At 44.7% G+C, this 22543-nt stretch overlaps 1 protein-coding gene across 3 annotated transcripts in view; it reads right to left on the reverse strand.

The window, feature by feature from the left end:
• Window positions 1–22543, reverse strand: part of REEP1 (receptor accessory protein 1) — a 67300-nt gene that overhangs the window by 13962 nt on the left and 30795 nt on the right. For 2 of the 3 annotated variants that reach the window (XM_082282199.1, XM_082282201.1), the window contains exons 4-8: window positions 21331–21451; window positions 19673–19786; window positions 12719–12769; window positions 6708–6876; window positions 331–366 (exon numbers count right to left, since the gene is read on the reverse strand). In XM_082282199.1, the coding sequence (XP_082138325.1) occupies window positions 331–366; window positions 6708–6876; window positions 12719–12769; window positions 19673–19786; window positions 21331–21451 (491 nt within the window). The remainder of the gene's footprint in view (window positions 1–330; window positions 367–6707; window positions 6877–12718; window positions 12770–19672; window positions 19787–21330; window positions 21452–22543) is intronic. The other variant, XM_082282200.1, reaches the window with a different exon arrangement.

Here is a 22543-nt window from a genome sequence, read left to right on the forward strand (position 1 = left end):
ACACCAGCACTGGGGACACGGGGCAGAGGAGTTGCACTGCACAGCAAGGACATGGCACATCCTCTAGAAGAGAAAGGAATGAAGTTCTCCAGAGAAACAGTCCCCATCCTTGGGTAACACAGGTCAGCACGGTGAGAAGCACTGCAATTCTTGCCACCAGCTCACACACACAGCTCCCAAACCTGCTTGCAGCCTGGCCTTCCCCTGCTTTGTTCCCCTGGTGTTAGGAAACCCAGTGAGCAAGAGCATCAGGAGCAAGCCAGGCTGGGGAATGCAGCCATGCCCAAAAGGGATGCATGGATACCAGGACACAGGAAATCCAGCACTCACCTCTGAGGAGTCGGCATACTGAGCAACATGTGCACACTGAAAGAGGAGCTGAGCGTTAGGAACTCATCAGGTGAAGCCACTCACTCTTAGAAAACACTTGGAACCATTTTGAAGTGGACTTCAAGGCCCTCGTGCACAGGGAGATGAGTGTCTGCACTGACCAGCATGGAGCACAGACTCAGGAATGTGCCTCATCCAGGCTGTGTCCATATGGGTGTTAAGGATGGGGTTAGGTACAGCTCCCTGGCTCTGTTCTCAAACCACTGAACAGAAGTAACTCCTGACTGGAGGGACCTGGGAGCATGGATAAGCAATGGGAGTGTGGATAAGCAATGGGTAACACAGTGCAAAAGGCTGTATGATAACAAACACAGGGTACAATACTGGGACTTGTAATTCTATGTGCCTGAATTCTTTTCAGTAGATTTAGACTTCTTGTAGAAGTCATCTAGCTGCTGCAACCACTCACACAGCTTCTAAAGAAAATTATCCACAGATCCCCGATCTTCCTAAACCAGGAGGGTCCTACAGGAATTAATATCCTGATGGAACTGCCATAAGAATGAAAGCAATGAAGGGAATTGCATTGCACCCTTCAGTGCAAATGCAGGTGATTCATAGCTGCTCATGGAAGTGTGAAGCTTACAGCTTCATCTTGAGCACAGTTTGTGTTCCAGGAAACAGCCTAAATTTCCAGTTTGAGCCTTTCAATTTAATGCTCACAGTGGTATCAATGACTTCACGTTAAAAAAAGGTTTTCGAAGAAGAAAAGCTTTGAGCTCTGTGTGGTTTTGGTTATGATTATTCTGCACTAGAGACACTGGAAGTTCTTCCATAGTTTCACAGTCATTTTAAAGCAGCACAAACCAGTGCTGCTGTTGAAAGCAGATGTCCCACTGTCCCTTGCACTCTGGCCTCAACCTTCCTTGTCCCATTGCTGATGTCTGTGCTGCTGCTCTCTACTGGCTTGAGGATCTGACCCAGTCCAAGAGCAACCTGGAAGCAAGGAACAGCATTTAACTTGAACCCACTCCTTGACTGGGGTCAGCATGTAAAAATAAGATTTAAATATATCCAAAGGAAAAGACAGCACTGGCCAAAAGCAAGCTGTGTTGCATCCTTTCAGTGGGACAGCTGCCTCACATTGGCTGGATGCTGCTGTGAAACTATGGGCTTCCTCAAGAGATCTGCTGTGGGTTCAGCCTCTGATTTTACACAGAAGGGAGCTGATCACAGTTTTATGATGGTTTATTCTCTGGGAGTTCAGACTACCTGGGTTGTTCTCACACATCTTTCTGGTTGATGGGGACTGAATACCCAAACACATCCTGACTGCTGATGTTCCCCCACCTTTGTTCTGTACTGCAAAGCTTTTGGTCCTTCAGCAAAAGACTAAAAAGCAGCCTTGAGTCTCTCCTGCTCAGAGGAACGAAGAGTATCAGAAAGCACACTGTCCATTTCTGCTTTGAAATCATTCCAGGTGAGAATGATCTCAGCCTGGGGCAAGCTTAAGCAGAAAGAACACTGGGTTTGGGCAATGCAGAGGGTGGCTCCAGTGTTTGTGATCCTCTGGCCCAGGCAGCATCAGCTCTGGACACTGACTGTCCTGTGATGCAACACAAATTAAGGCAATACTGTAAAGTTAAGAAGTGCAAAAGCTCCTCACTGTTAATAAGGACATGTCTTATGTGGATTGTTACTGGACATTTGCCAGAACAACAGGATTGCCTTGAAAAATATTTGGAAATACTGTTCTGGAACTGACAGTTTTCCATAACAATGAGTAGCCACATGACATTTACAGTTCCCAAAGGAAAGAGGCAGTTCTGCCTGTGGAAAAAGCACAGGTTGGAACAGGCATCGAAGCTGAAATGTCAGAGTCTATCATCTGGGTGCCAGGACCAGAAACTGAAAAACGCTGAACCAAGAGTGAAGTGAAACATCAAATGAAGAGATGGTGGGCCTGCTATGTGGAGGAAGGGAATCATGGTGTGTCCTCAGTGCTGACAAAGGAAGCTGTGCACATTTCCCTGGAGCAGTGGTGATGCCCCATGGGATGTGCTGTTTGAGAGGTTGGCAGCCACACACAAATCATGGCAAAAGCAGCCTCTGCCTCTTTGTGTCATCTTGGTGTGGCTTTTGACCGGGTGTGAGGAGGAGGACAAGGGTCTTTCTGCGGGAGGAGTGTGAATACACCTAGAGCCCACTATGTGCTGAGCAGTCCCATGCCTGCAGAAGGACCATCCTCACAGCAGGACTGCACAATGGACAGGCACCACTGAAACACAGCAAAGACAGCAAAAGGTAGAGGGGGGAAAAAAAGTAGCAAAAGGTAGAGAAAAAGGAGCCACTCCCCTTGTGTCAAAGGCAGCTCTTGCTTATTCTATTCCTTGGCCTCATAAGACACTCTTCAGCAGGCAGAAAAAACCTTTGCTGTGTCTGCATGAGGTCATTACCAAGTGCCAAGCTCATCACACAGTGTCAAGAGGGGATTCAAAGAGTCACAAATCCATCTAACCAGCACCATTCACATTATAAAAATAACAATAGTGGAAATGAAACAGGGTGAGTGTTTGTGTAGCCTGGTCCTGCAGCCAGCTTTTGGCCACAGCTACAGCCCACTGGTGTCAGGAGAGCCTTTTCACGTGCTTCAGTGGGCTTGGAAACATGCCCAAGAGTTGTGAAACCAGAACCTGAACTGCTGCTGGTGCTCACTGGGGGACTGGTGGGGTTTAATACCAACAAAACTGAATTTTAGCAATCTCTTCTGTGCAGAGAAGACAACAGACCTCTCTCTACTGGCTGTGTTTCCATTGCTCAGGGAATGGGACCCAGCTAAAAAACTGTAAGCTCAACCTGAAGAGCCCTCTCTTGTCTTTGCCTCACTGCTGTAAGTCAGAATATGCTTCCATATGCCATTTGTTCAGCAGCAAAGCTGGCTTGAGGAGCTTCCAGTTCCTGGCCTCTGGATCTCATACGTCCCTCAAAGTCTCCCAAAACAGAAATCTTGGAGGCTTCCAATAATGCAGATTAGCAAATTTGCTCGAGTTAAAAATGATCCCTCAAAAATAGTACAAAAAGATATTTTCAATCTGCATCAAATTCAAGATTTCTTCTTCTGAGTTCACAGCTCTCTACTACTGGATGGCTTGGGTAGCCAGAGCTGGGCTGTTCCATCACCTCATCACCAAGACAGATTATGGGCTAAGAGAATCACAGCATGGCGTGGGTTGGAAGGGACCTTAAAGATCATCTTGTTCCAAGCCCCCTGCCATGGACATGGACAAGGACAATTTCCACTAGACCAGGTTTCTCCAAGCCTCTTCCAACTTGGCTTTGGACACTTCCAGAGATGCTAAGTGTCAGGTGCAACTGAAGCCCCCCTTAACAACATAATGATAATGAAAATAATAACAATAATAATAATAATAATAGTAATATAAAATCCAAAGAAACCCTCTTCAGCCTAAAAGAGCAAAGATCACAGCCTGAGGAAGGGACCAGCACAGTGCAAAACCACCACTTCTGGCTGGTATTTGCAGCAGATCCAAGTGGGGTCAGCTCTCACCATCCTCCATGACAGGTCCCCTGTGATGACAGGGGTTTAGCTGTTATTGGGTAATTCAGTTATCATGCATTTTTATGTTGAGACCTCATAGTTCCAGCTATACCTTAATTCTAACCATATGAGTTTCAGAGCTTTCATCAAAAAGGGATGGTGGTTTTGGTCTGCTTTTCTTTCCTGAGTGCTTCATGTAAAATTCCATAATAGCAGGGGCTGTTACCCCTCAGAAACTGAGCTCTGCTCTCTTGTCAGTCAAAGAAAACACAACAGGTAAGAACATGGCTCTGTGTTCTTTACTGTAAGCATAACCTTTAACTCCAGCCCTCAGCTAATTCCCTTAATTAGTGTGGTCACAAAGAGATCAAGGAGCAGGCACAATTCTAGCTGGCAGCAGTCAAGGACAATCAACATAAGCCTTCTTTGAATTATATAAAACCTTTGTTTTGGGAATCATTATCCTCCTATTTCAAGGTTTCTCTTAAAACACCAGGAATAAAACACTTGCAAAAGGAAAGGGTAAAATGCTTCCTTTTTTGTTGGTTCTTTTTTTAACGTTGCTAACATAATTTGTGGATTGGCAGTGGGACTAGGATGGAAGAGAAAAAAGAGAGGGAAACACCTTTAAACAGCAAAAAAAAAAAAAAAAATCAAACCAAAAAGATCTACTTTAAGCCTGCTTTGGGTGACAGATTGCTGATATAAGAGGTGATAGAGCATCAAGAAAATAGAAATACAATGCAGGTTAAGAAGAGTTGGCTATTTAAAATGCGAATACCCTCATGCCAAACACATAGTCTGGGGTATTTTTACTGACTCCATCTGATGTCACACTGACTATGTCCCACTATCTCTAAAGCAGGGAAAAAAAGAGGAGTTCAGTGTTTCTGTGAGGCAGTGGGGACATCTGGCAGGGACATTTATATCATCTGAGGGCTTTAGGACAGGAGAAAGAGCCGTGTGTCTGCTGTTCTGTAGTGACTGCTCATGCAGATTCTCATATATGCATATATTACATGTATGTGCAGCACACTAATGGGCAGAGACAAATTCTGTCTGTCCCCCGCTTATGTCCAACTAAACAGATATGGAAGGTGGAATGATGGAACTATGTCTGGGCTTAGTGTGCCTAGAGCAGTGTCATCTCACCAGAATATGGCCCTCAGGATGTGACACAGTTTGGCTGACACATCACATTCTTACACACACACACACACACGCGACAGCTGACTCTGATCAATTCTCCCCTCCAAACATCCTGACTACATTCAAAATGGTGCCCACACAAAACAGCACAAGGGCTGGAGAGACCAGAACTGTATTTTTCACTTAATGGGATTAAAAGTGAGAGCAAAGCTGTGGCTGGAGTCTCTCACACAGCATGACACCACCACCTGCAAGTGGAATTGCCCTCCAGAGGAGTCTGTCCATATTCTCTGCAGGTGGAGAATTAGGGACCTCAGCGAAATCACCAAGTGAGATGGGACAGATAGAGGTCTTGGAACACTTGGTGAATTTGTGCAGTTTTCATTAAAAAAAAATAAATTAAACACAAAATGTCAAATTACTTGGATCCAAAAATTTGTGATAAACACTTAGGCTCAGTTTGAAAAGTTTATGAACAATTTTTCAGAGATTCATTCTGAGAGATCCTTGAACAGTATGGATAAAAAGCCAGAACAAAATCAAAAACTTTTGTGTGTTGAGACAGGGGTTTGTGGCCAGGTGAGCTGACTTTGCCACCTTAAGAGCAAAACTACAAAGACTGCTCTACTCAACATGGAATTAAGATAACTGAATTATGCTTTACTTGTAACATTATTTTGGTCTAAATATGTGATTTTTTAAAGATTTTTATATTCTGTCTGCGAACAGTTTGTTTTCAGATTGATTATTTCAAGAGAAGTGTACACAAGACCTTACATAAAGATGAGAATAAAACCACTGTGCACCAACATTTCAGTTTACCCATAAAGAAAATGTACTCAACAGATAAAAAAAAGAAGCCTGATTCTCAGAATTTGTAAAAGGCTCTTTAGGAAAGATGAGACAAGACATTTCTAATACATTCCAAAACTAAAGCAAATTAGAAGAGGTAGCAACTACACAGGCTTGAAATACAGCGAGTGTTTGCACAGACCTCAGTGCACACAAGTTGGAACTGCTGAATTTCTGACTTGCCAGCATATGTTCCACAAGCTACCAAGTGCAACACGCCTGCAACTTTCCGTGGCTTCTCATCACAGCACTGGAGTTGAGTGATCTTTGGTGGTGTGTGGGAATTCCAGAAGTCATCTGGAGCCACCTGCTAGGGATAACCCCCCATGTCTCAATTTTTGAGATCTAATCTGCAAAGCTATCTCCAATTAAATGTTTTGGATTTGGACCCAAAAAAATTTCTTTAACCAAGCTTGAAATAAATGTTTTAACTCAGGAATGGATCTTACTCACAGCATGATATTTCTTCCCTTTGTTCTTTCAGAATTAGAAAACAAACCATTGCCCTTAAGAAACACAGTTTTCCCAGCATGGCTTGCAGCCCCCAGCCCAACTTTCCAGCTCAGGTTGCAAGGACTGAGTCTGGCTTCCCTGCACACTCAAGTCCCACCCTTGGTACCAGCCAGGAATAGTAACAATCAAATGATGATACTGTTTTTTTCTCCTAAGTGCCAAAAGACTCAGCAGCATGTCTGTGTCCTGGGAATTATGTGCTGCCTGCAGTGTCTGTTTCTCTCTGCTCCTGCCAAGGGCATGACTTCACTGAATGGTGTGATATTCCAGACAACACAACACTGAAAATAACACTGGCACTTACCTGAGCTGCCAGTGCCTTCTGATGCACTTCTGGATGGTTTTGGCTGGCTCTGTTTGCTACTTGTTCGTACAGTGACTGAAGGGGGAACAGTGCTGCTGCTGTCTCCACGAATCGTCGAGAGATCCTGCATGCTAAAGCTCCGTAGCCTCTCAGACAGGGCTCCCTGTCCCTAGTTAAACAAGCGAGTAAACAACACAAAGTTAGATCCAACATTTTGGGATTCTTTTCTCTCTTGCTCATTGAAATCCATCAGGACAATAGGAAGAGAAAAAAATTGCCTGGTCCAGTAACCTAGAGATGGCAAAAATGAGTTGCTAAAAGCATCATTCCCTCTCTTGGATCTTCGTTTTGGAGTGGATCTATGGCAAACAGCTCTGGTTCTTCACTGCAGTGACTTGAGCTCAGAGCAGCTTGGCCATGTGCAAAGGAGCAGGATGTTGTTGTATCTTTCTAGTAGGTACTTTTCTTCACTAGGAATGAGTCAAACAGGTGCTTGGCTTCAGAATCACAATTAAATGGCCTGCATCAAAATAACTCCCTTTTGAGGTTAATCATCTATTATGATATTCACTCAGCCATTCTCAGCAATACACAACATTTCCAGAGCATAGAAAATTTGAAATTTTAAAGTAATAAAAAGATATTGTTAAATTCCAAGAAATATAACAATGCTTTTTGCATGCAGCTTACGGAAGAAATAAAGTAATGCAATATTTTTCTTTCTTTTTACACTAATTCTCAATCTGAAAACAAAGATATTCCTTGGTGAAAGGAATGTAACTGTTCTTTGTAAAGGATGGGTTGATTAAATGACACTTTCCATTAAAACTGTATCCCATCAAAAGCTTGACTCTGTAACCCTCATGCCACAGCACAGCCATAAAGTAGGAACACCAGAAAATTCAATCCATACAGAATGATAGCATTGTTGAAGTCAGAAGAGACCTTTAAGCTACATTAAATGACATTTGGAATATAAATTGCATAACTGATAAAAATTACATTTACGTTTTAACATCTTGTTGAGGGGGGAGGATCTGAAAGATACTTCATAGCATATAATCTAGAAAAAAATACTGAGGTAAACACATAGAGCCTGATTCTAACACATCCTTTCTACAACTGTAAATTAGGAAAAGTTCAATGGATTCTTTGACGGAGATGAGATCAGAAAGATGGCAAATAACAGACAGTAAATACAGTCCTGTTTCACAAAAAGATAAGGCACACTGCAGCAATTCACCGGCCACTTTCATCTGGACTTGTATTTGTCCAAGCAGCACAGCCTGACCGCTGCCATAGGACTTAGGCTGGGGCTGGACCAGAACATATCACTGCTCCCTTCTGGGCTGCACTTTTGAGTATCCTGACCCAGTGTGCAGGTCAAGGCCAGTGGAGAGTTCACTCTGGTGCTGGCCTGGCAGAGAGAAAGGACTTACCTTGAATATCTACAACCGAAGGTAGGACTGGACACATTCTTTGCTAAAGCTGTTAGGCAACACTACCTGTCCCCTACATACTGGCATTGATCCATTGGGAAGGCAATGCAATAATTTACTAACTGATTTATCAACACCACTTCAGAAATTCTGCATGCACAGCAAAGGAAAATCAGTGTCTCTACCTCATACAAATTCCTTAGCACCTTACTTTTAGGGTGTGTAAGTAGAGAGGGCATCAGGCACTTATAACTACAATCACTGTGACAGTCTGCACTTCTAACATTCAGGAAAAATGACAGACCAGTAATCTCCCATCTTTTCAGCCTGAAGCTTTTTGTACAAGAAAAATGGGTTCAAACTTCCTTCTCAGCTCCAGATTTAGCTTTCCTGCAGCCTGTTACAGAGAAGCAGCAGACTTACTTTGCTCTTTCCCACTAGCCTATTCAACTTTTTAAAGTATTTTAAATGAATGGAGCTTCTTTGCTTATATACCAAGACATATTATGTTGCTGATTTTATATGCATGTCAGTGAAGCCCTGAGAACTTATGCTTTGCTAAACTCTCACCTCCGCCATTGCATTCTCCAACCTGGCACAAGAGCTGATGCCTGAATTTTGACTACTCCTGCCAGTGGCTGAGACACTCTTGGGGTATGTTCTCACTCCAAGAGGCATCTCCAGTTAATCCTCTTGGGCCAGTGTAAGGTATATCTACTCTGTAAATGCTACTGGGCTGGTAACTGTAGTTGCCTTGCATGGCTGGTCAGCTGGGTGAGATCTCAGCTGCCCAGAGCTCAGTGCAGTTCTGGATGGGTTTTGGAGCTTGCACTGAATTCCTACACAGACACCCTATTCTCAGTGACTGATTCAAAGCCAACACAAGATATCCTACCCTGCAGCCTGATTACAACAGACAGGTCTCCAGTGAAAGCAAGCTGAGAGCAAGCTGACCATTAAATAATATTTTGCTATTGCAGAATGACTGGGCCAGCAAAGCCAGAGGGTTAGCAACTGATGAGCTACTGTAACTTGAGTGCTGTATTCCTCCCTCAGCCCCAGCTCAAGTGTCAGCAGGGCTCAGGCTTTTAACCTCCCCCCAGCTGCTCTGCTCAGCCAGCTAACCCAAATTCCATTTCATTCCAGCCAGCAATTTTTGTATGTGGACATGAGTCAGGTTAGAGACGAGATTCATGTCAGACCAATCTGGCAGGGAAGAAGACACTAACACACTGAAAATGAAGATGATGTGTTAATATTCTTGCACTGCACCTTGTGATACAGAGGCATAGAATGATCAAAGAGAGAGCTTTGAAACAAGGGTCTGATATGTTCCTGTCATCTGTGGGTCTGTTACATCAGCATGTAATGCAGAGCCTTGAGCACAGACTGAACCAGCTGAGCTAAACAATTTTGACTTTCTCCAGGAAAAAAGAATTAAAATTGCCTTTTCTTAATCTTTGCTTTAGTTTAACCTGAGTTTCTAACAGCAAAAATAAAGATTGTTTATAAAACAGGTAATACCAAAATATTACTCTTACTGTTCCTACCACTCTGTGAAACAATTTGTCCAAATATCAGAAATGGCAAGAACAGCAAAGGCCTGGGCTAAGTGAAGGCACTGAACACCTGTGAAAACCTGCAGAGTTCCATTCATTTTCTTTCCAATTGCTGTACCTTTGTAGGGATAGACTTGATTTTATTGCTCCTAGAGCAGAGTATAACACTCACAATTTTTTTTCCCAGTTACCACATTTTTACTTGACCCCAAATAGAAACATGACAGAAATTACCACAGAATCAGGATGGTTTCAGAGTAAAATGGAAAATAATGTTTACCAGCCTTTATTTCCCTGCCACATAAGCAGCTGGTGTATATGAAATCACAGACATTTGAAAAGCCAGCATGCTGAGGGTTTGCACTGCTATGTTTTAGAAATAAAGACTTTATCCAGATGTAATGCTTATTATTCCACAAAAAGACTTATCATTTATTAGCAGAAGAAAATAACAAGTTAATAGCTTTATTTCTCAACAGAATAGATTTAGCACAGCACATGATTCAGGCTGTGTTTCATTAAAACAATCACGTGGAAGATGAAGAGCATCTGTTTGGGGGATTTTTGTTTACTGTTGTGGCCATAGTCATGCAGATGCTCTTCCAACTGCTACAGACATGAGAGATATCCCAGGAATTTCAGCACAGAGAGAGGATCCAGGTCCTGAAGCTATGCCTACGCTACAGGCCAGAGGCATGTTTGCAGCACATCCACACAGATCTGGGCTAGTTTTATCCTAGAGAGCATGTCAGCAGTAATATCATGACAGCAGCTGTAGTAACACCATTTCACTGTGTCAACAGCAAAACAGCTTGATGTTATTACACAGCCTTCTGAAAATTGTGACTGGGAGGGCTGTGGGACTAAGGATGACACCACCTCTCTCTCTTCCTCACTGAACACTAGCAATCATCAGGATGATTGTGCTGGCAGTGTGGGACCTGTGTTTTGGGGACTTTAGAGGACACAAGCATGAAGCAGTGCTGGAAAACTGAGCCTTAACTTCCTTGGGCACAAGACTCCCTGCCTAGACTCAACTACTATCTCATCCAGTTTCTCTTAAGACATGGAGCATCCCTGTGGGCATGGCACTTCTGATTTTACAGACAGTGAATTTGCTAGATGGTGAGATTTTGGTGGCTACAGGTGGGAACCAGTGTCTCTCTGTTCCCCAATCACTGTGGTGTATCTGCCCCCAAATTCATCTGATCTTGCCCATAGGTGAAGGTGCAGCACAAACTGAAAATGAAGCTCTTCAGGCTTCCTTTGCCTCTTCTTCCCCCAGGATCTACCAACCTCATAAGTTCTCTTTTTACAGGGAAGAGCCAGGGTTCAGTGCTACTGAATAAAAGACAAATACTAAAAGGACATGGTGATATCACTGCCCCGTCACTGCTATCACTTGGTATCAACCTTATTTAGATTCATGACTGCACCAACAGTGTGAGGGCACTGGCCATCAAAACAAGCTGCAGAAGCTCATTTGTGATTCCAAGTGATGTTAAAGCTCCCATCCATGTGGCATAGTAATTAAACTAAAACTAATTTAAGTATATCTGCCTGATTTGGTCAAAATGACAGCTGCAGTATAGACATTCCTTACTCACATTCTCTCCTTTTTGCTTTAAAGAGTAGGACAAAACAGTATTAAAACACTGAACTTCCAAAGCCAGCAACCTGTACTCTGCCTTCCTCTTCATGTTGCAGACATCATCATCATCATCATCTCCAGAAAAAAACATCAACCTCTCTGGGTCCAGAGCACAAATATTGATGCAACCAATACTTGCCTGGAAGGATCAGAAATTCTTTCAAAAAACTGACATCTGCATTGTGACAAGCACTGTAAAAGGTACTCCATCAGCAAGAGCTGGAACTGTCAGTTTATAATCAGTCTCTGCATTCACATTTGAACTAAAACTTCTTAGAGGGAGGTGCATTTAGGAGTCTGGGAAAAACTGGGTTTGCATTCAGTGGAATTATTCATTATGAATACTTAACATATGTAGGTAGCTAAAGCTAAAGTAAATAAAATTAAGCACATAATTTAAAAATCTGAAATTCATATAACAGTCCCATTAAATATGATCTAAATACAAACAAATAACCGTGTCTAGATTTTATCATTCCTTCCGTCTGAAAATATGAAAGAATTCTGTACACATCATTTAGGCTTCAAAACACCTCAAATACCTACAAATTCCATTTTGCAGCTGCGGAAACTACAACAGAGCATGACAAATCAGGAACCCAAAACTGCCAAGTCACAGAAGAGAAGCTTTTAACACAATCAGTGTTAATGCAGGATGGCACCTCCTGGCCTTTTGCATCTTAGGATCAGCAGTTAATGAACAAGCAAGGGAACACTAAGTCACACTCAGCACACTTCCAGCACAATACTCAATCTGTTAATGTTCTCCTCGCTTTTTGCTGTGACTGTGGTTAGTAGTTCTCCTCCACAGATGTCTGCATGCATGCTGCAGCCTCCATCCTGCCAGTGTCCACTACAAGGTGTAGTGCATGTTCCCAGGACAGCAGTAATGCCTATGGTGTCAGCAGGACTGCCCCAACCACACTGGTCAGAGACCCTGGCTTCAACAGCTCCACTGCAGCCCCAACCATCCTTGCAGGGATCACAGCAGAGGGAGAGAGGCTCCCTTCATCCATTAGTGAGAACACAACAGCAAACACAGCAGCTTGGCCAATGAGGCAGTAAGCACCCCAGTTAAATGAATGTTCCATGTAAAAGCTCCCTGCCTGGCTGCTGGAGTCTCTTCGACTGCCAGCAGAGGACTTGGAAGGCAATTTGCTGATGAGATCAAGGACAAGCTTTTAAAGCTCAGCACGCAGGATCTACCCACGGGAAGCAGAGCAGCCGGCATTTGGCCTCTGACCAATCTCAGCTGAAAACAGCTCAAGCTAATCTAACAACTACTCTAACAACTAGTCTAACAACTAGTCTAACGGGGAGCAGACATTAGTTAGAGGTTAGTAAAAACACTCAGCAGATTACCTGCCCTTTTTTCTGGTCCAAATACAAGTGTAAATGGAGTAGCTGAGAGACCTAGCAAGGGAAAAAAGAGAGCCATTGTGGCAACACACATAAAAGCTTTGAGAGTAAGATCTATTTGAAGCATAAGTAATCGAGGTGAGACATGAGCATGACACTGGGCACCATGTGCAGGGACTCACGTACACATAAAAAGCAGGGACACCCACCTGTGGACTACACCTCTGAACGTAGGTTCTCCCTCAGCTTTCCCAGAGAGATGGAGAAACCACCCCATAACCCCAGCTGACAAGGTGTCACCTAACATGTGTTTTTATTTAAAGAGTAAAGCAAATTATAAACACAACGGGCTGCTACTCCACTCCTTGCACTTGATTGATGCTTCCCACTGGAGAAATCCCCAGTGTCAGGCCTAATGGCTAATTCAAGTTCAGGATTACGTGAGGGACACGTGGCAGTCATTTTAGTCCTGGTGACTGACAGTTCTCCTGAGCAGTAGGGTGACAGTGGGGAATTGCTCACAGCAGTGAGCAGGAGTTTGCACACAGAAGCTTCCTTGTGTCTGCCTGCAGGCAGGCCCTGAGCAAAACCATCAGCTTTATGGTCTGAGCACAGGCACGAGTGAAGGAGTAAACTGCTTCTGCCACCATATGAACACAAATATCCTCCAAGCAATGTCCTTATTGATGGCCAGGGCCTGCGTGCCGTGCCTCGTCTGGAAGAGCTACCTGTTTGGAAATATCAGACAGTAAAAAGACTCAAAGGGAAACCAGCTGACGTTAATATTGATGGTGGAAACGTAATTTCATCCACCCTTTTTGTTTGCGCAGTTCATTTCCTCTCCAGGGAACTCTTTGTTATTTTTTCTCCTGCACTAGTCTCTCTGTATAAATTTATTTTTTGGTTCTGCTGCCCTGTGCATTCAGTGACCCTTGTTTTCTTGTTGGAGACACCAACCAAACAGCCAACATGAAAGAGAAACTGAAAAGAGTTACATGGATTGTAACTCAAACAGCATTGGGATTCTATAGATTTGTGAAAAACAAATTTTAAAGACTTCTGAATAAAAGATGCATCACACATGAAAAGAATACTTCACAAAATACTGTAATCAGTGGCATGCTACCATATGTTTTAAGAAAACCATTTGTTGTTCCTCTTTACTGGTGTAACATGGCTCCAAGATCTTTGATTTTGGATCCCAAATGGAGATCCTTTAAAAGAAGCTACTTTCAAAAGCAACAAGCTCAGCCCCTCTGAGATAACAGTGATGTGTCCCCAAAGGCTTCTCAGACAGTGAACTCTAAATAACTCCTGACCTCTGCAGCTCTAGGCCACGTTACTGATCAGGGCACATGATGTGGCCATCGCAGATACGGTGCTAAGCAGATTGGCCAGAACTGTGCTTCCATATGTTTGCTCAGCAAAGGAGCACTCTCCCTCTGAGCAGGGGGATCTAATCATTACAAAGAGGCTTTATCAAGCATCTTAAGGGAAAGGATGCTCCCCACCCCCTGTCTTCCTCTTTCCCAATTCAAGTAAAGTGCAGTTCTCCACTGTTATGCCACAAAAGGCAGCATGTCTCTCCCACACAAGTATTTTTCTCCCAGTTCCCACAGTAAAAAGATCTAAAATTGCATGGTAAATTAGGGATATAAATATTGATTTTCAGGCAATTGCACTGGCTACACCAGCCAGACACTAGAAATTAATTAGAAGATGCTGCTTGTCTAAAGAGGATAAAACCTAAATCATCACCAGCACTTCCCTCCCAGTGTCCTGGTTTAAAAAGCAGCAAATGTACTGAAAAACTTCCTGATAAATTCCCTGGGCTAAGGGGCCCTAAGGTAATGAAGCTATAACCCTCCAGGGGAAGGTGAGTCCAAAGGTGGAAATAGGAATGAATAGAATAGAAATGCCAGCCCAGACAGGTGGTTTGGGAACTGCTGAGGCTGCACTCCTGAGCATTGGTTAAGGAGGTGGCTGCACACCCTGAAACTCTCCTGCTTGTCTGCGTGCCTGCCCCTTTTAGCGCTACGTGGCACGACTGCTGGCTCTGACAGCACCACGAACCACATTTCCCCACGCATGAAAGGCTCCCGGACTGTTTCTCAGACTTATTAGGCACAAATGGGCTTTTCACTGACATCAGTCATGCGTGCCTGCTCCCTCCACCTCATTTATCTTCTCCTGCCAAGGCTCTGTGCCCACTGCCAGCACCACGCCGTGCCCCGCTCCCCTGTGTAAAAGCGGGCACGCAACGGGCCACAGCAGCAGGTGCTCTGCCACCTTACCCACAGCAGGACAGGAAAAAGGCAGGGGAAGGTACATTTTCAGAAACTTCTGGAGTACACTGATCTGTTGGCAGTGGGATGTTTTCTCCAGATCTCCTTTGAAAAGCAGAGTTGAGGCTGCAGCTTGGGGATGGTTAAGTGGTTGGGAGCAGGATTTGTCTTCAGGTGGGGAAAGATGTTGGACTGTTTGGCAGAATTGGTTTGTAAAGGGTGGGGAATAATAATCCAAACAGGATCTGGGATACCCAGGAGCTTGAAAGAGAGAGTGAGAGAGCTGGGAAGAGTGTAAAACTGGTGAAGTGTGGGCTGTAGAAAAAAAGGAGGCAATGGCAGAGCTGGGCAGCCTCTGGGAAGGCCAGCAGGGATAGAAGAGTTGGGGACTGGGGACATGGCAAAGGGGTAGGAGGCTCAAGGTGACAGGTGAGGATAAGTGCTGGGAGGGTGGTGACAGCAAGGGAGTACATACAGGTGCACTGGAGAAGGCTGGTGCTGCCTCCAAGCCTTTGGTGCCTCTCCTTGCTGCAGCCATGTGTGTCCCAGCTGCTTACACTGAAACCTGACTGATGGCAATGAAAAGCCCACTTATGCCCAGGATCCATCTGATGGATGCACTGCCTGGCCAAGGCTTTGCAGCTGCCCCACAACTGGGGCTGTAAAAACTCTGCTGCTACTGTTCCCCTTCTGCTGTGACCCAAAAGCAAGCTCCTTTCTTGCGCCTCTTCTCCCCACCAAGGTGAGCTGGAAAACAGTGGTTGTCAGTGCCCAGGGCTTCTTCAGGAATGGAAATGGCTGAATTAGCTGGAACTAATTGAAAACACACAAAGAGCAGCAGGATTTACTGCCTGGTCATTTAATCCTACCACTTAGGACTGACCCACTTGAAGCCACTACATGTGACAGAATCATCAAGTGATGAGGACAGGATTAGAGCTCCAAATGAGATTGTGCTCCTTGGTGGGGATGTGAGCTGCTGGGGGCAGGGAAAAGATCTGTGTTGAGTACCTAGCAGGGGTAATAAGACCAGATATCCAACGTTCTGTTTGCCTAGTGAGCATCAAAAATAGACTCTCCAGAGAGAGAGAAAACACCCAAGTGAGCCAGCTGGGCAGACTCGGGGTGCTTGGGACACTGACAGCTCCTTAGCCTGTAAAATGAACTGGCACAGGTTTGTGCCAGCGTTAGCACTACTGTGGCTTCAAAACAAAACAGAGCAGGGGAAGTGAGCAGGAGGAGGGGAAAGGACAAGCCTGCAGCTGGCTAACTGAAACCATAGGATATTTAAGATAAAAAAAGGAAAGGGCCAGGGAATCAGAGATAAGGAAGTTGTGGCTGTGCACAGCTTGCAGCATCTTAGCCTGCAGTAAATATGTAAGCAGCAGCCTGTCACACGCAAATGGTAATCAGAGAGTCAGACACATTGTGCTGCACGAATAAAAAGATGATGGATAAACAGAATGGATAAAAAAATATGATGGACAAAAAGAATGGATAAAAACAATATGATGGATAAAAGGAATTAAGAGATGGGCCTTGCCCAAAGATCTTATCATGAAAGACAAAAGACCATAATGGATCACAGCTCAGACAGAAAGGAGAGGACAGGGCTATGCACAGTGTGAGTCATGTTCTCCAGGTAGAGGAGACTTTAGATTTCAGCTCATTTACTGAAAACAGATCTGTACAGAGTCCCTTTTCAGCCCAGCAGCTCACTGTGTATTGCCACTGCATGATGTTGATTTGCAAAGTCTGAGGGTCTATTTCTGCATACAAAAGCATCTTTTCCTCACCCAGTAATCCAAGTGAAGCAGTAAATAATCCTCACATTCACTTGCTGGTAAAAGCCATGTTTTCCGTGGAAGCTGCAGAAGCTCAGAGCTTCTGAATAAATCATCATCTCTGTAGGTTCCAAATTTAACACAATCCTTTAAAGGCTGAAACCGAATGAACAGGCTCCCTTTCCCATCTACACTCAACAGTTATCACAGACTGGCTGGATACCCTTAAACCTTGGCGTTGGGAAAGCCATGGTAATTCTTAGAAATAGTATTCTCTTTCCTCCCTCCCTGGAAACTTCCCCCTAAGGACAGCACCGCAGTCTGGTCTGGCATCTGTCTGCTCAAAGTGTTTTCCAGATAATTAGTCATTTAAACTTCTCTCACACAGGATAATCTGGCTCAGTTATACCTTCTCAAGTGAGCGAGTAAGGGCGCTGACATGTAGTTGACAGCAGTTGAAAACCAGGGCAACAGAAACTGTTCCCACCCCTGCCTGCTGTATCACTCCTCTCTGGGAAAACTCCCTCCACAGTAGCAGGGCCAGCTACACGGAGACACATCCACACCCACCCAATCACATCCTGAACACCTGAGGAACCCCAGCTCAGCACTTCTGCACTGCAGCACACCAGGCTGAAACTCACACCAGGCAGCTCTCCCTGCCAGAACAGCGGCACATTCCGTCTCAGAAGGGCAAGGGACACAAGCTGCTTTAACCATTCCTGGATATTAGACTGGGAATGGATTGGGGTGTAGTTCCATGACCAGCACAGCTAATCCATCTGCTTCCCAAGACCAGGAAGGGATGATCTTGCTTTCCTTTCCTCTGGCCATGCTCCTCACCATGCAGCTCAATCCTTTTCTTTATGCTGGCTCAGGCACTTGAGATACATTTGTGGGCTCAAAACAACATATCCTTTTCTTTTTCTCTCAGGATTAATTTTCTGATAGATTAAAGATAACCTGAGGAGGTCCAGAGTGCTGGTGCACACTGGGAGCTGGAGCATTACCCCATTTTGGAGGAGGAGGGCTGTCAGATTGGCTCATACTCTGTTGGATCTGCACCCTGAGGCACACAGAAACAAACAACTTGCTGGAGGCCACTAGCCAAAGTAGTGAAGGAAACCAGGGGTCCTATTTTTCCTCACATATCCAGAGTAATTTAAATGTCAAGGCTGAAGGAAATACTTGAACAGTCCTCGCTTTGTTGTAAAAATCAATCTATTCAATAACAACTTCTCAATCTTATTAACAAATCATTTTCCCCTCCCCAAAGTAGTGTGCAGGACAGACTCTTCTGGCCTATTTACAGGTTGCAGTATCTTAACAGTTTTCTATCAAGTTGTGTTGGCAGATGTGCAACACAACAATACCACGAGTCACTGAGTTGTTTTCTTCCACCACTGAATGGGGAGTTTCATCAACTATGAAAAACAACAGCTTCCTTGTACCATGGAGACTCTTCCCTCTTTCCCCCATTGCCACTGGAGCCACATTTGAAGGCAGAGAGATTATTAAGAAAAACACCAGAAAAGTGGAAGAGTGGGAAGGAAAACTGCTGCTGACTGTTGGCTCCAGTTGAACAGCTGATGCAGACACTGTTGCAGTCCTGATGGAGGAACAGGTTGGCACTGTGGGTTTGGGTTACTGTTGAGCTTCTCATATTCAGGAGCTACCTAGACAGGAGCCAGAATTCCTCTGGGATTCACACATAGTTTCTCACTGTGTCCTAAAAACAGCTCTAGCACAGACAGTCTGCAGCACCTTGTAGGAAGGGGCTCAGAGCAAAGGCAGTGCAGCAAAACTGGCATTCCTAGAGCCTATTTATGTCCCAGTGTGACTTCTTCAGGCTTACATGGCAGCAGCAAAAGTGTTAAGTGTCCTGAAGGCATCACAAAAATGTTATTTCATTGGGCATTTGAAATATGCACTGCCCTAGCTCCACGTTTATCCCAGGTTTCAGTCCAGATTTGGATTATCTCACAGTCCCTGGGTTAGAAGAGCCTTTCTAATGAAGAACAACAGTTCAGGAGAAGACAGGCCTGACAACATAGTCTGCAAAATGCTAGGCAGGGAAAAGGGAGGCAATTTTTGGGTTTTGCATATCCTTGTGATCCCATGAGCATGGCACACCCCTTGGACTCCCCCATTCTGTAGCACCTTGCACTCAACAGGCTTTATAGACTTTATGGTATTTGGCCTCCCAAGGATGCATTATGCATTTTTACAAAAAGTAAGGCCAAGACATACTAAAGTGATGTGCCTGAAGTCATAGGAAAAGCATTTGGCAGAGGAAAATATCTTCCTTCAACTCCCATTCTCATGTTTTTCCTACTACCAGTACCCTCCTTGTCCATGTGTTTCTAACTATCCTTTTGCAACACGTGTTGTAGCCAAGCCTCACCCCCAAAACACACTGTGCACATCGACTCTAAGCCATGATAGCCCATGGCCAGAGGGCAGGACCACAAAATGCAGTTATCAAGTCCTTGCAGCTTTTATGCAAGAAAAGGAACAACAGATAACAGCTATTTTCTGGTTTTGACTCTTAGCCAGGAAGACAGTACAGGATACACCCCTTCAGATGAAACCCCCCCCCCCTTCCAATATCTACTCATCCTCCAAAAGCAACTACTGGCACTTCCCATTAACTCTTCCATAAACATCTCTGCAGAGAATTATGCACCTGTTATGTTACGTGTATGCCTCACAGAAGAACTTTTTGTTTTCATGAACTTCATCCTCCTTCCTGCCACTACACAAATTATAGGTCACTATACAAAATCAGTGAGAGAATCCCTACCCCCACCATCCTCCCCCTGTGGCTGCTGCTGGCAATGGATGCAGATGAGATGTTAATGAGCCACCATCCTGACCTACACCATTACCTTTGAAGCTGCCATGACAGCTGCCGTGGCTGCGACGTTCAGCCCCCGCTTCCCAAAGTGCACAAGGGCATCGTAGCTCCGGTCTTTTGCCTGGATGAGGCAGTCATCGATCTCCTGTCAGAGCAGACAACAAAACAAACAATTAAAAAAGCACAAGAAGGACAAGCTCAGGCTTATGCTCCCAGCCTCAAACTCTTGGTAGAGTCAGGTCATCCTTTATGGAGGTAGATGTCCCCCATTTCCTCCACCGTGGCTGGAGAGAAGTTCACAGCCAACATTTGCAAAGAGGAAGAGTTTGCTGGGGGCAGTAACTCCCATTGCAGGGCTTGGGAACTCTTTATTCTACAAGTGGAAGATTGGGACCCAAAGTTGGGGTCCTGGAAGCAAGAGAAATCTGCCTGAGCAGCATGGACCAAAGCCATTTGCAAACCACGCACTCTAAAGACAAACGGGATTGCCTCATAGTTAAAAATAATCATATGATCACACTGGGCAGCTGAAGCTGCACTGCCCTGTGTCCAGGACAGGTGGTCTCAGAAATATCTGGGATATCTCTGCACATCATGGCAGTCCCCAGCTTCAGATGCCCGTGGAATTGGTAGGCCCAGAGCTTCCGGGCTTTGGTGCTGCTCAGTATACAGTGAAACCATTAGGGAGGTTCCTGCCCTTATTCTCCCTTCCTCAAGACATTAGGGTCTGGATGATAATGATGGCAGTGATCCTAGTACTCAGCTGGTGGATGTGCTGCATTTGTAGGGACTGGAGGCTGTGAGGAGTTGCTGGCTGCTCTCCCTATTTCCTGTAGGCAAGAGGTGGCAACTCAAAATGCATGAGCCCTACTTGGGAGAAGCACAAGCAAAGGGAAGCAAAGACAGGGGATTGATCCCCACTCTCCTTCTCCAACTGTTCCCTGCATTGCCTGTGGCTAAACAGAGAGCTTTCAAGTTGCCAATGCAGAAAACAGTTTTTCACCCAGCAGTTTGCATGTTGATATATGACCAATAGCTGTTCTTGGCCCATTAATTCACATGAGCCAAATGGATCTGCCTGACAGTGTCCCATTCACAGCCACAGGAATCTCCTAGGCAGGCAAATGATCCAAGCTGTAACATCCCTCTCCCAAAATTAGCATCCTTAATTTGAGCAAGACATTCTTTAACCCAGGACCTCAATATGCTACCTGCCTTTTTTCACCACACTACACAGCCAGGCATGTGCTTGCTAAGCCCATTTTAGACTGCCTGGGCTGTTTGTCTCATTGCTGTACAATGTTTTAGGCAGAGCTGGGAACAAAGTTGAGGAGTCCTGGCTGCCAGACCAAGTTTCTCTATTTGTTATATCCAGCCACAACAGAACACTCTAGCTATAATCAGCCAGTACATATAAAGCAGCTCAGGAGGTATTTTTATCCCCCTCCCTCCCAACTTCTCCACTGCACGAAGATGAGTTAATAAGTGTGAGTGCACTGAACAGATGCCAGTATTTAAAAACACAACAACCACAAAGAACAAAAACACCAACCAAAAGGAGGGGATCAAATGATAGAGGAAGAGAATCAGCAACTCCCAATCCTTCCATGAAAATGAATGATACAAGGACTGGAATAAACACACCATAGTTCTGTTCCACCCAGAGAGGACCCAGGCACCTGTGATTACCTTTTCTTTTGAAGACAGTGTTGGATGGACAAATTTCCTGTACAAGAGGCTGGAGCCTTTTGTGTATGGAGACAGAAGCCAAGCTACAAAAGCTATTTTGAGTTCATAGTAGAATGGAAACCTAGAAGAAAAAGAGGGTTACTGTCTACTCCCAGTTTAACCACTGCCCTTAATTAGAGATGCTCAGCACAGGTAGGGATTTGCCAGCCTAGCTCAAGGCAACTTTTGCTTACCAAGGAATCTAAAGATTAAAGCATACTGACTCAGTTTTGAACACATCTCAATAAGGCATGTGGGCGAATCTTTGCTTGGTTATCAGGACCATTATTCAATGGTCTGGAAGAGATTCTGCTGTGTGATAAAAGGAGCTTTCTAAATGCAAAGATCACAGGTGCTGCCTTCACAGTATCCCAGTCACTGTCAGAGAGCAAAGAACAAACCAGCAAACCAACATTTCATTTATATATTTATGCACTTCCTATCTCTCTGCCTTTCAGCTTTTAAGATAACACTTACATGACTGAAACTGAAATACAAGAACCTTTGTTGTCCAAGCATCATAAAGGTGCAGATCTGCACCGACTTTCAGATAGGGCTGCAAAATATGGAGGACATTAACAACAGGACATGCTTTAGCTGTAACAAGCAGCCAGGGACATCCTGAGATTAAATTATCCAGACTTTTCATGGGGGGCAAAGCCCAGAGGCCAAGACTGGCCAGCCAGCAGCATCTTCCTGTGGGCAGGCATGTTGCTGCCAGCAGTGTGATGAACAATTGCTACCCTTTGTAGGAAGGGGCAAGCAAGAGCAGTGCAGAGACCTGTGGTGGCTGTGAACCAGCCCAGCTGGACTCAGACAGGCTCCTGCTGTGCCACACAGCACTGCCACAAGCCAGCTGGGCCAGCCAGCACCCAGGTCTGACCCAAGCAGCCTCTGCAATGCTCTACTCTGAGCATGAATGTGCCAGGCTGTTCTCCCACCTCAATGAGGATCTCTACAGCACACTTGATTTCACAGGCTGGATAAGCCCTCTGCCATTCCTCCTGACAGAACCACATAACTCATCCTCTAAAAACAACAAAGCTCCAGATGAACACAAGGGAGGTAGATCTGCATGAAAATTAGATAGACAATAATGTCTTTTATCTCCTTTTCAATAGATCTGACATGTTGCCAAGTTCTCCTCATCTCCTTTGTCTGGAGGACTCACTCA

The sequence above is a fragment of the Coloeus monedula genome (assembly GCF_965178545.1).
Source record: "Coloeus monedula genome assembly, chromosome: 5".
NCBI lineage: Eukaryota > Metazoa > Chordata > Aves > Passeriformes > Corvidae > Coloeus > Coloeus monedula.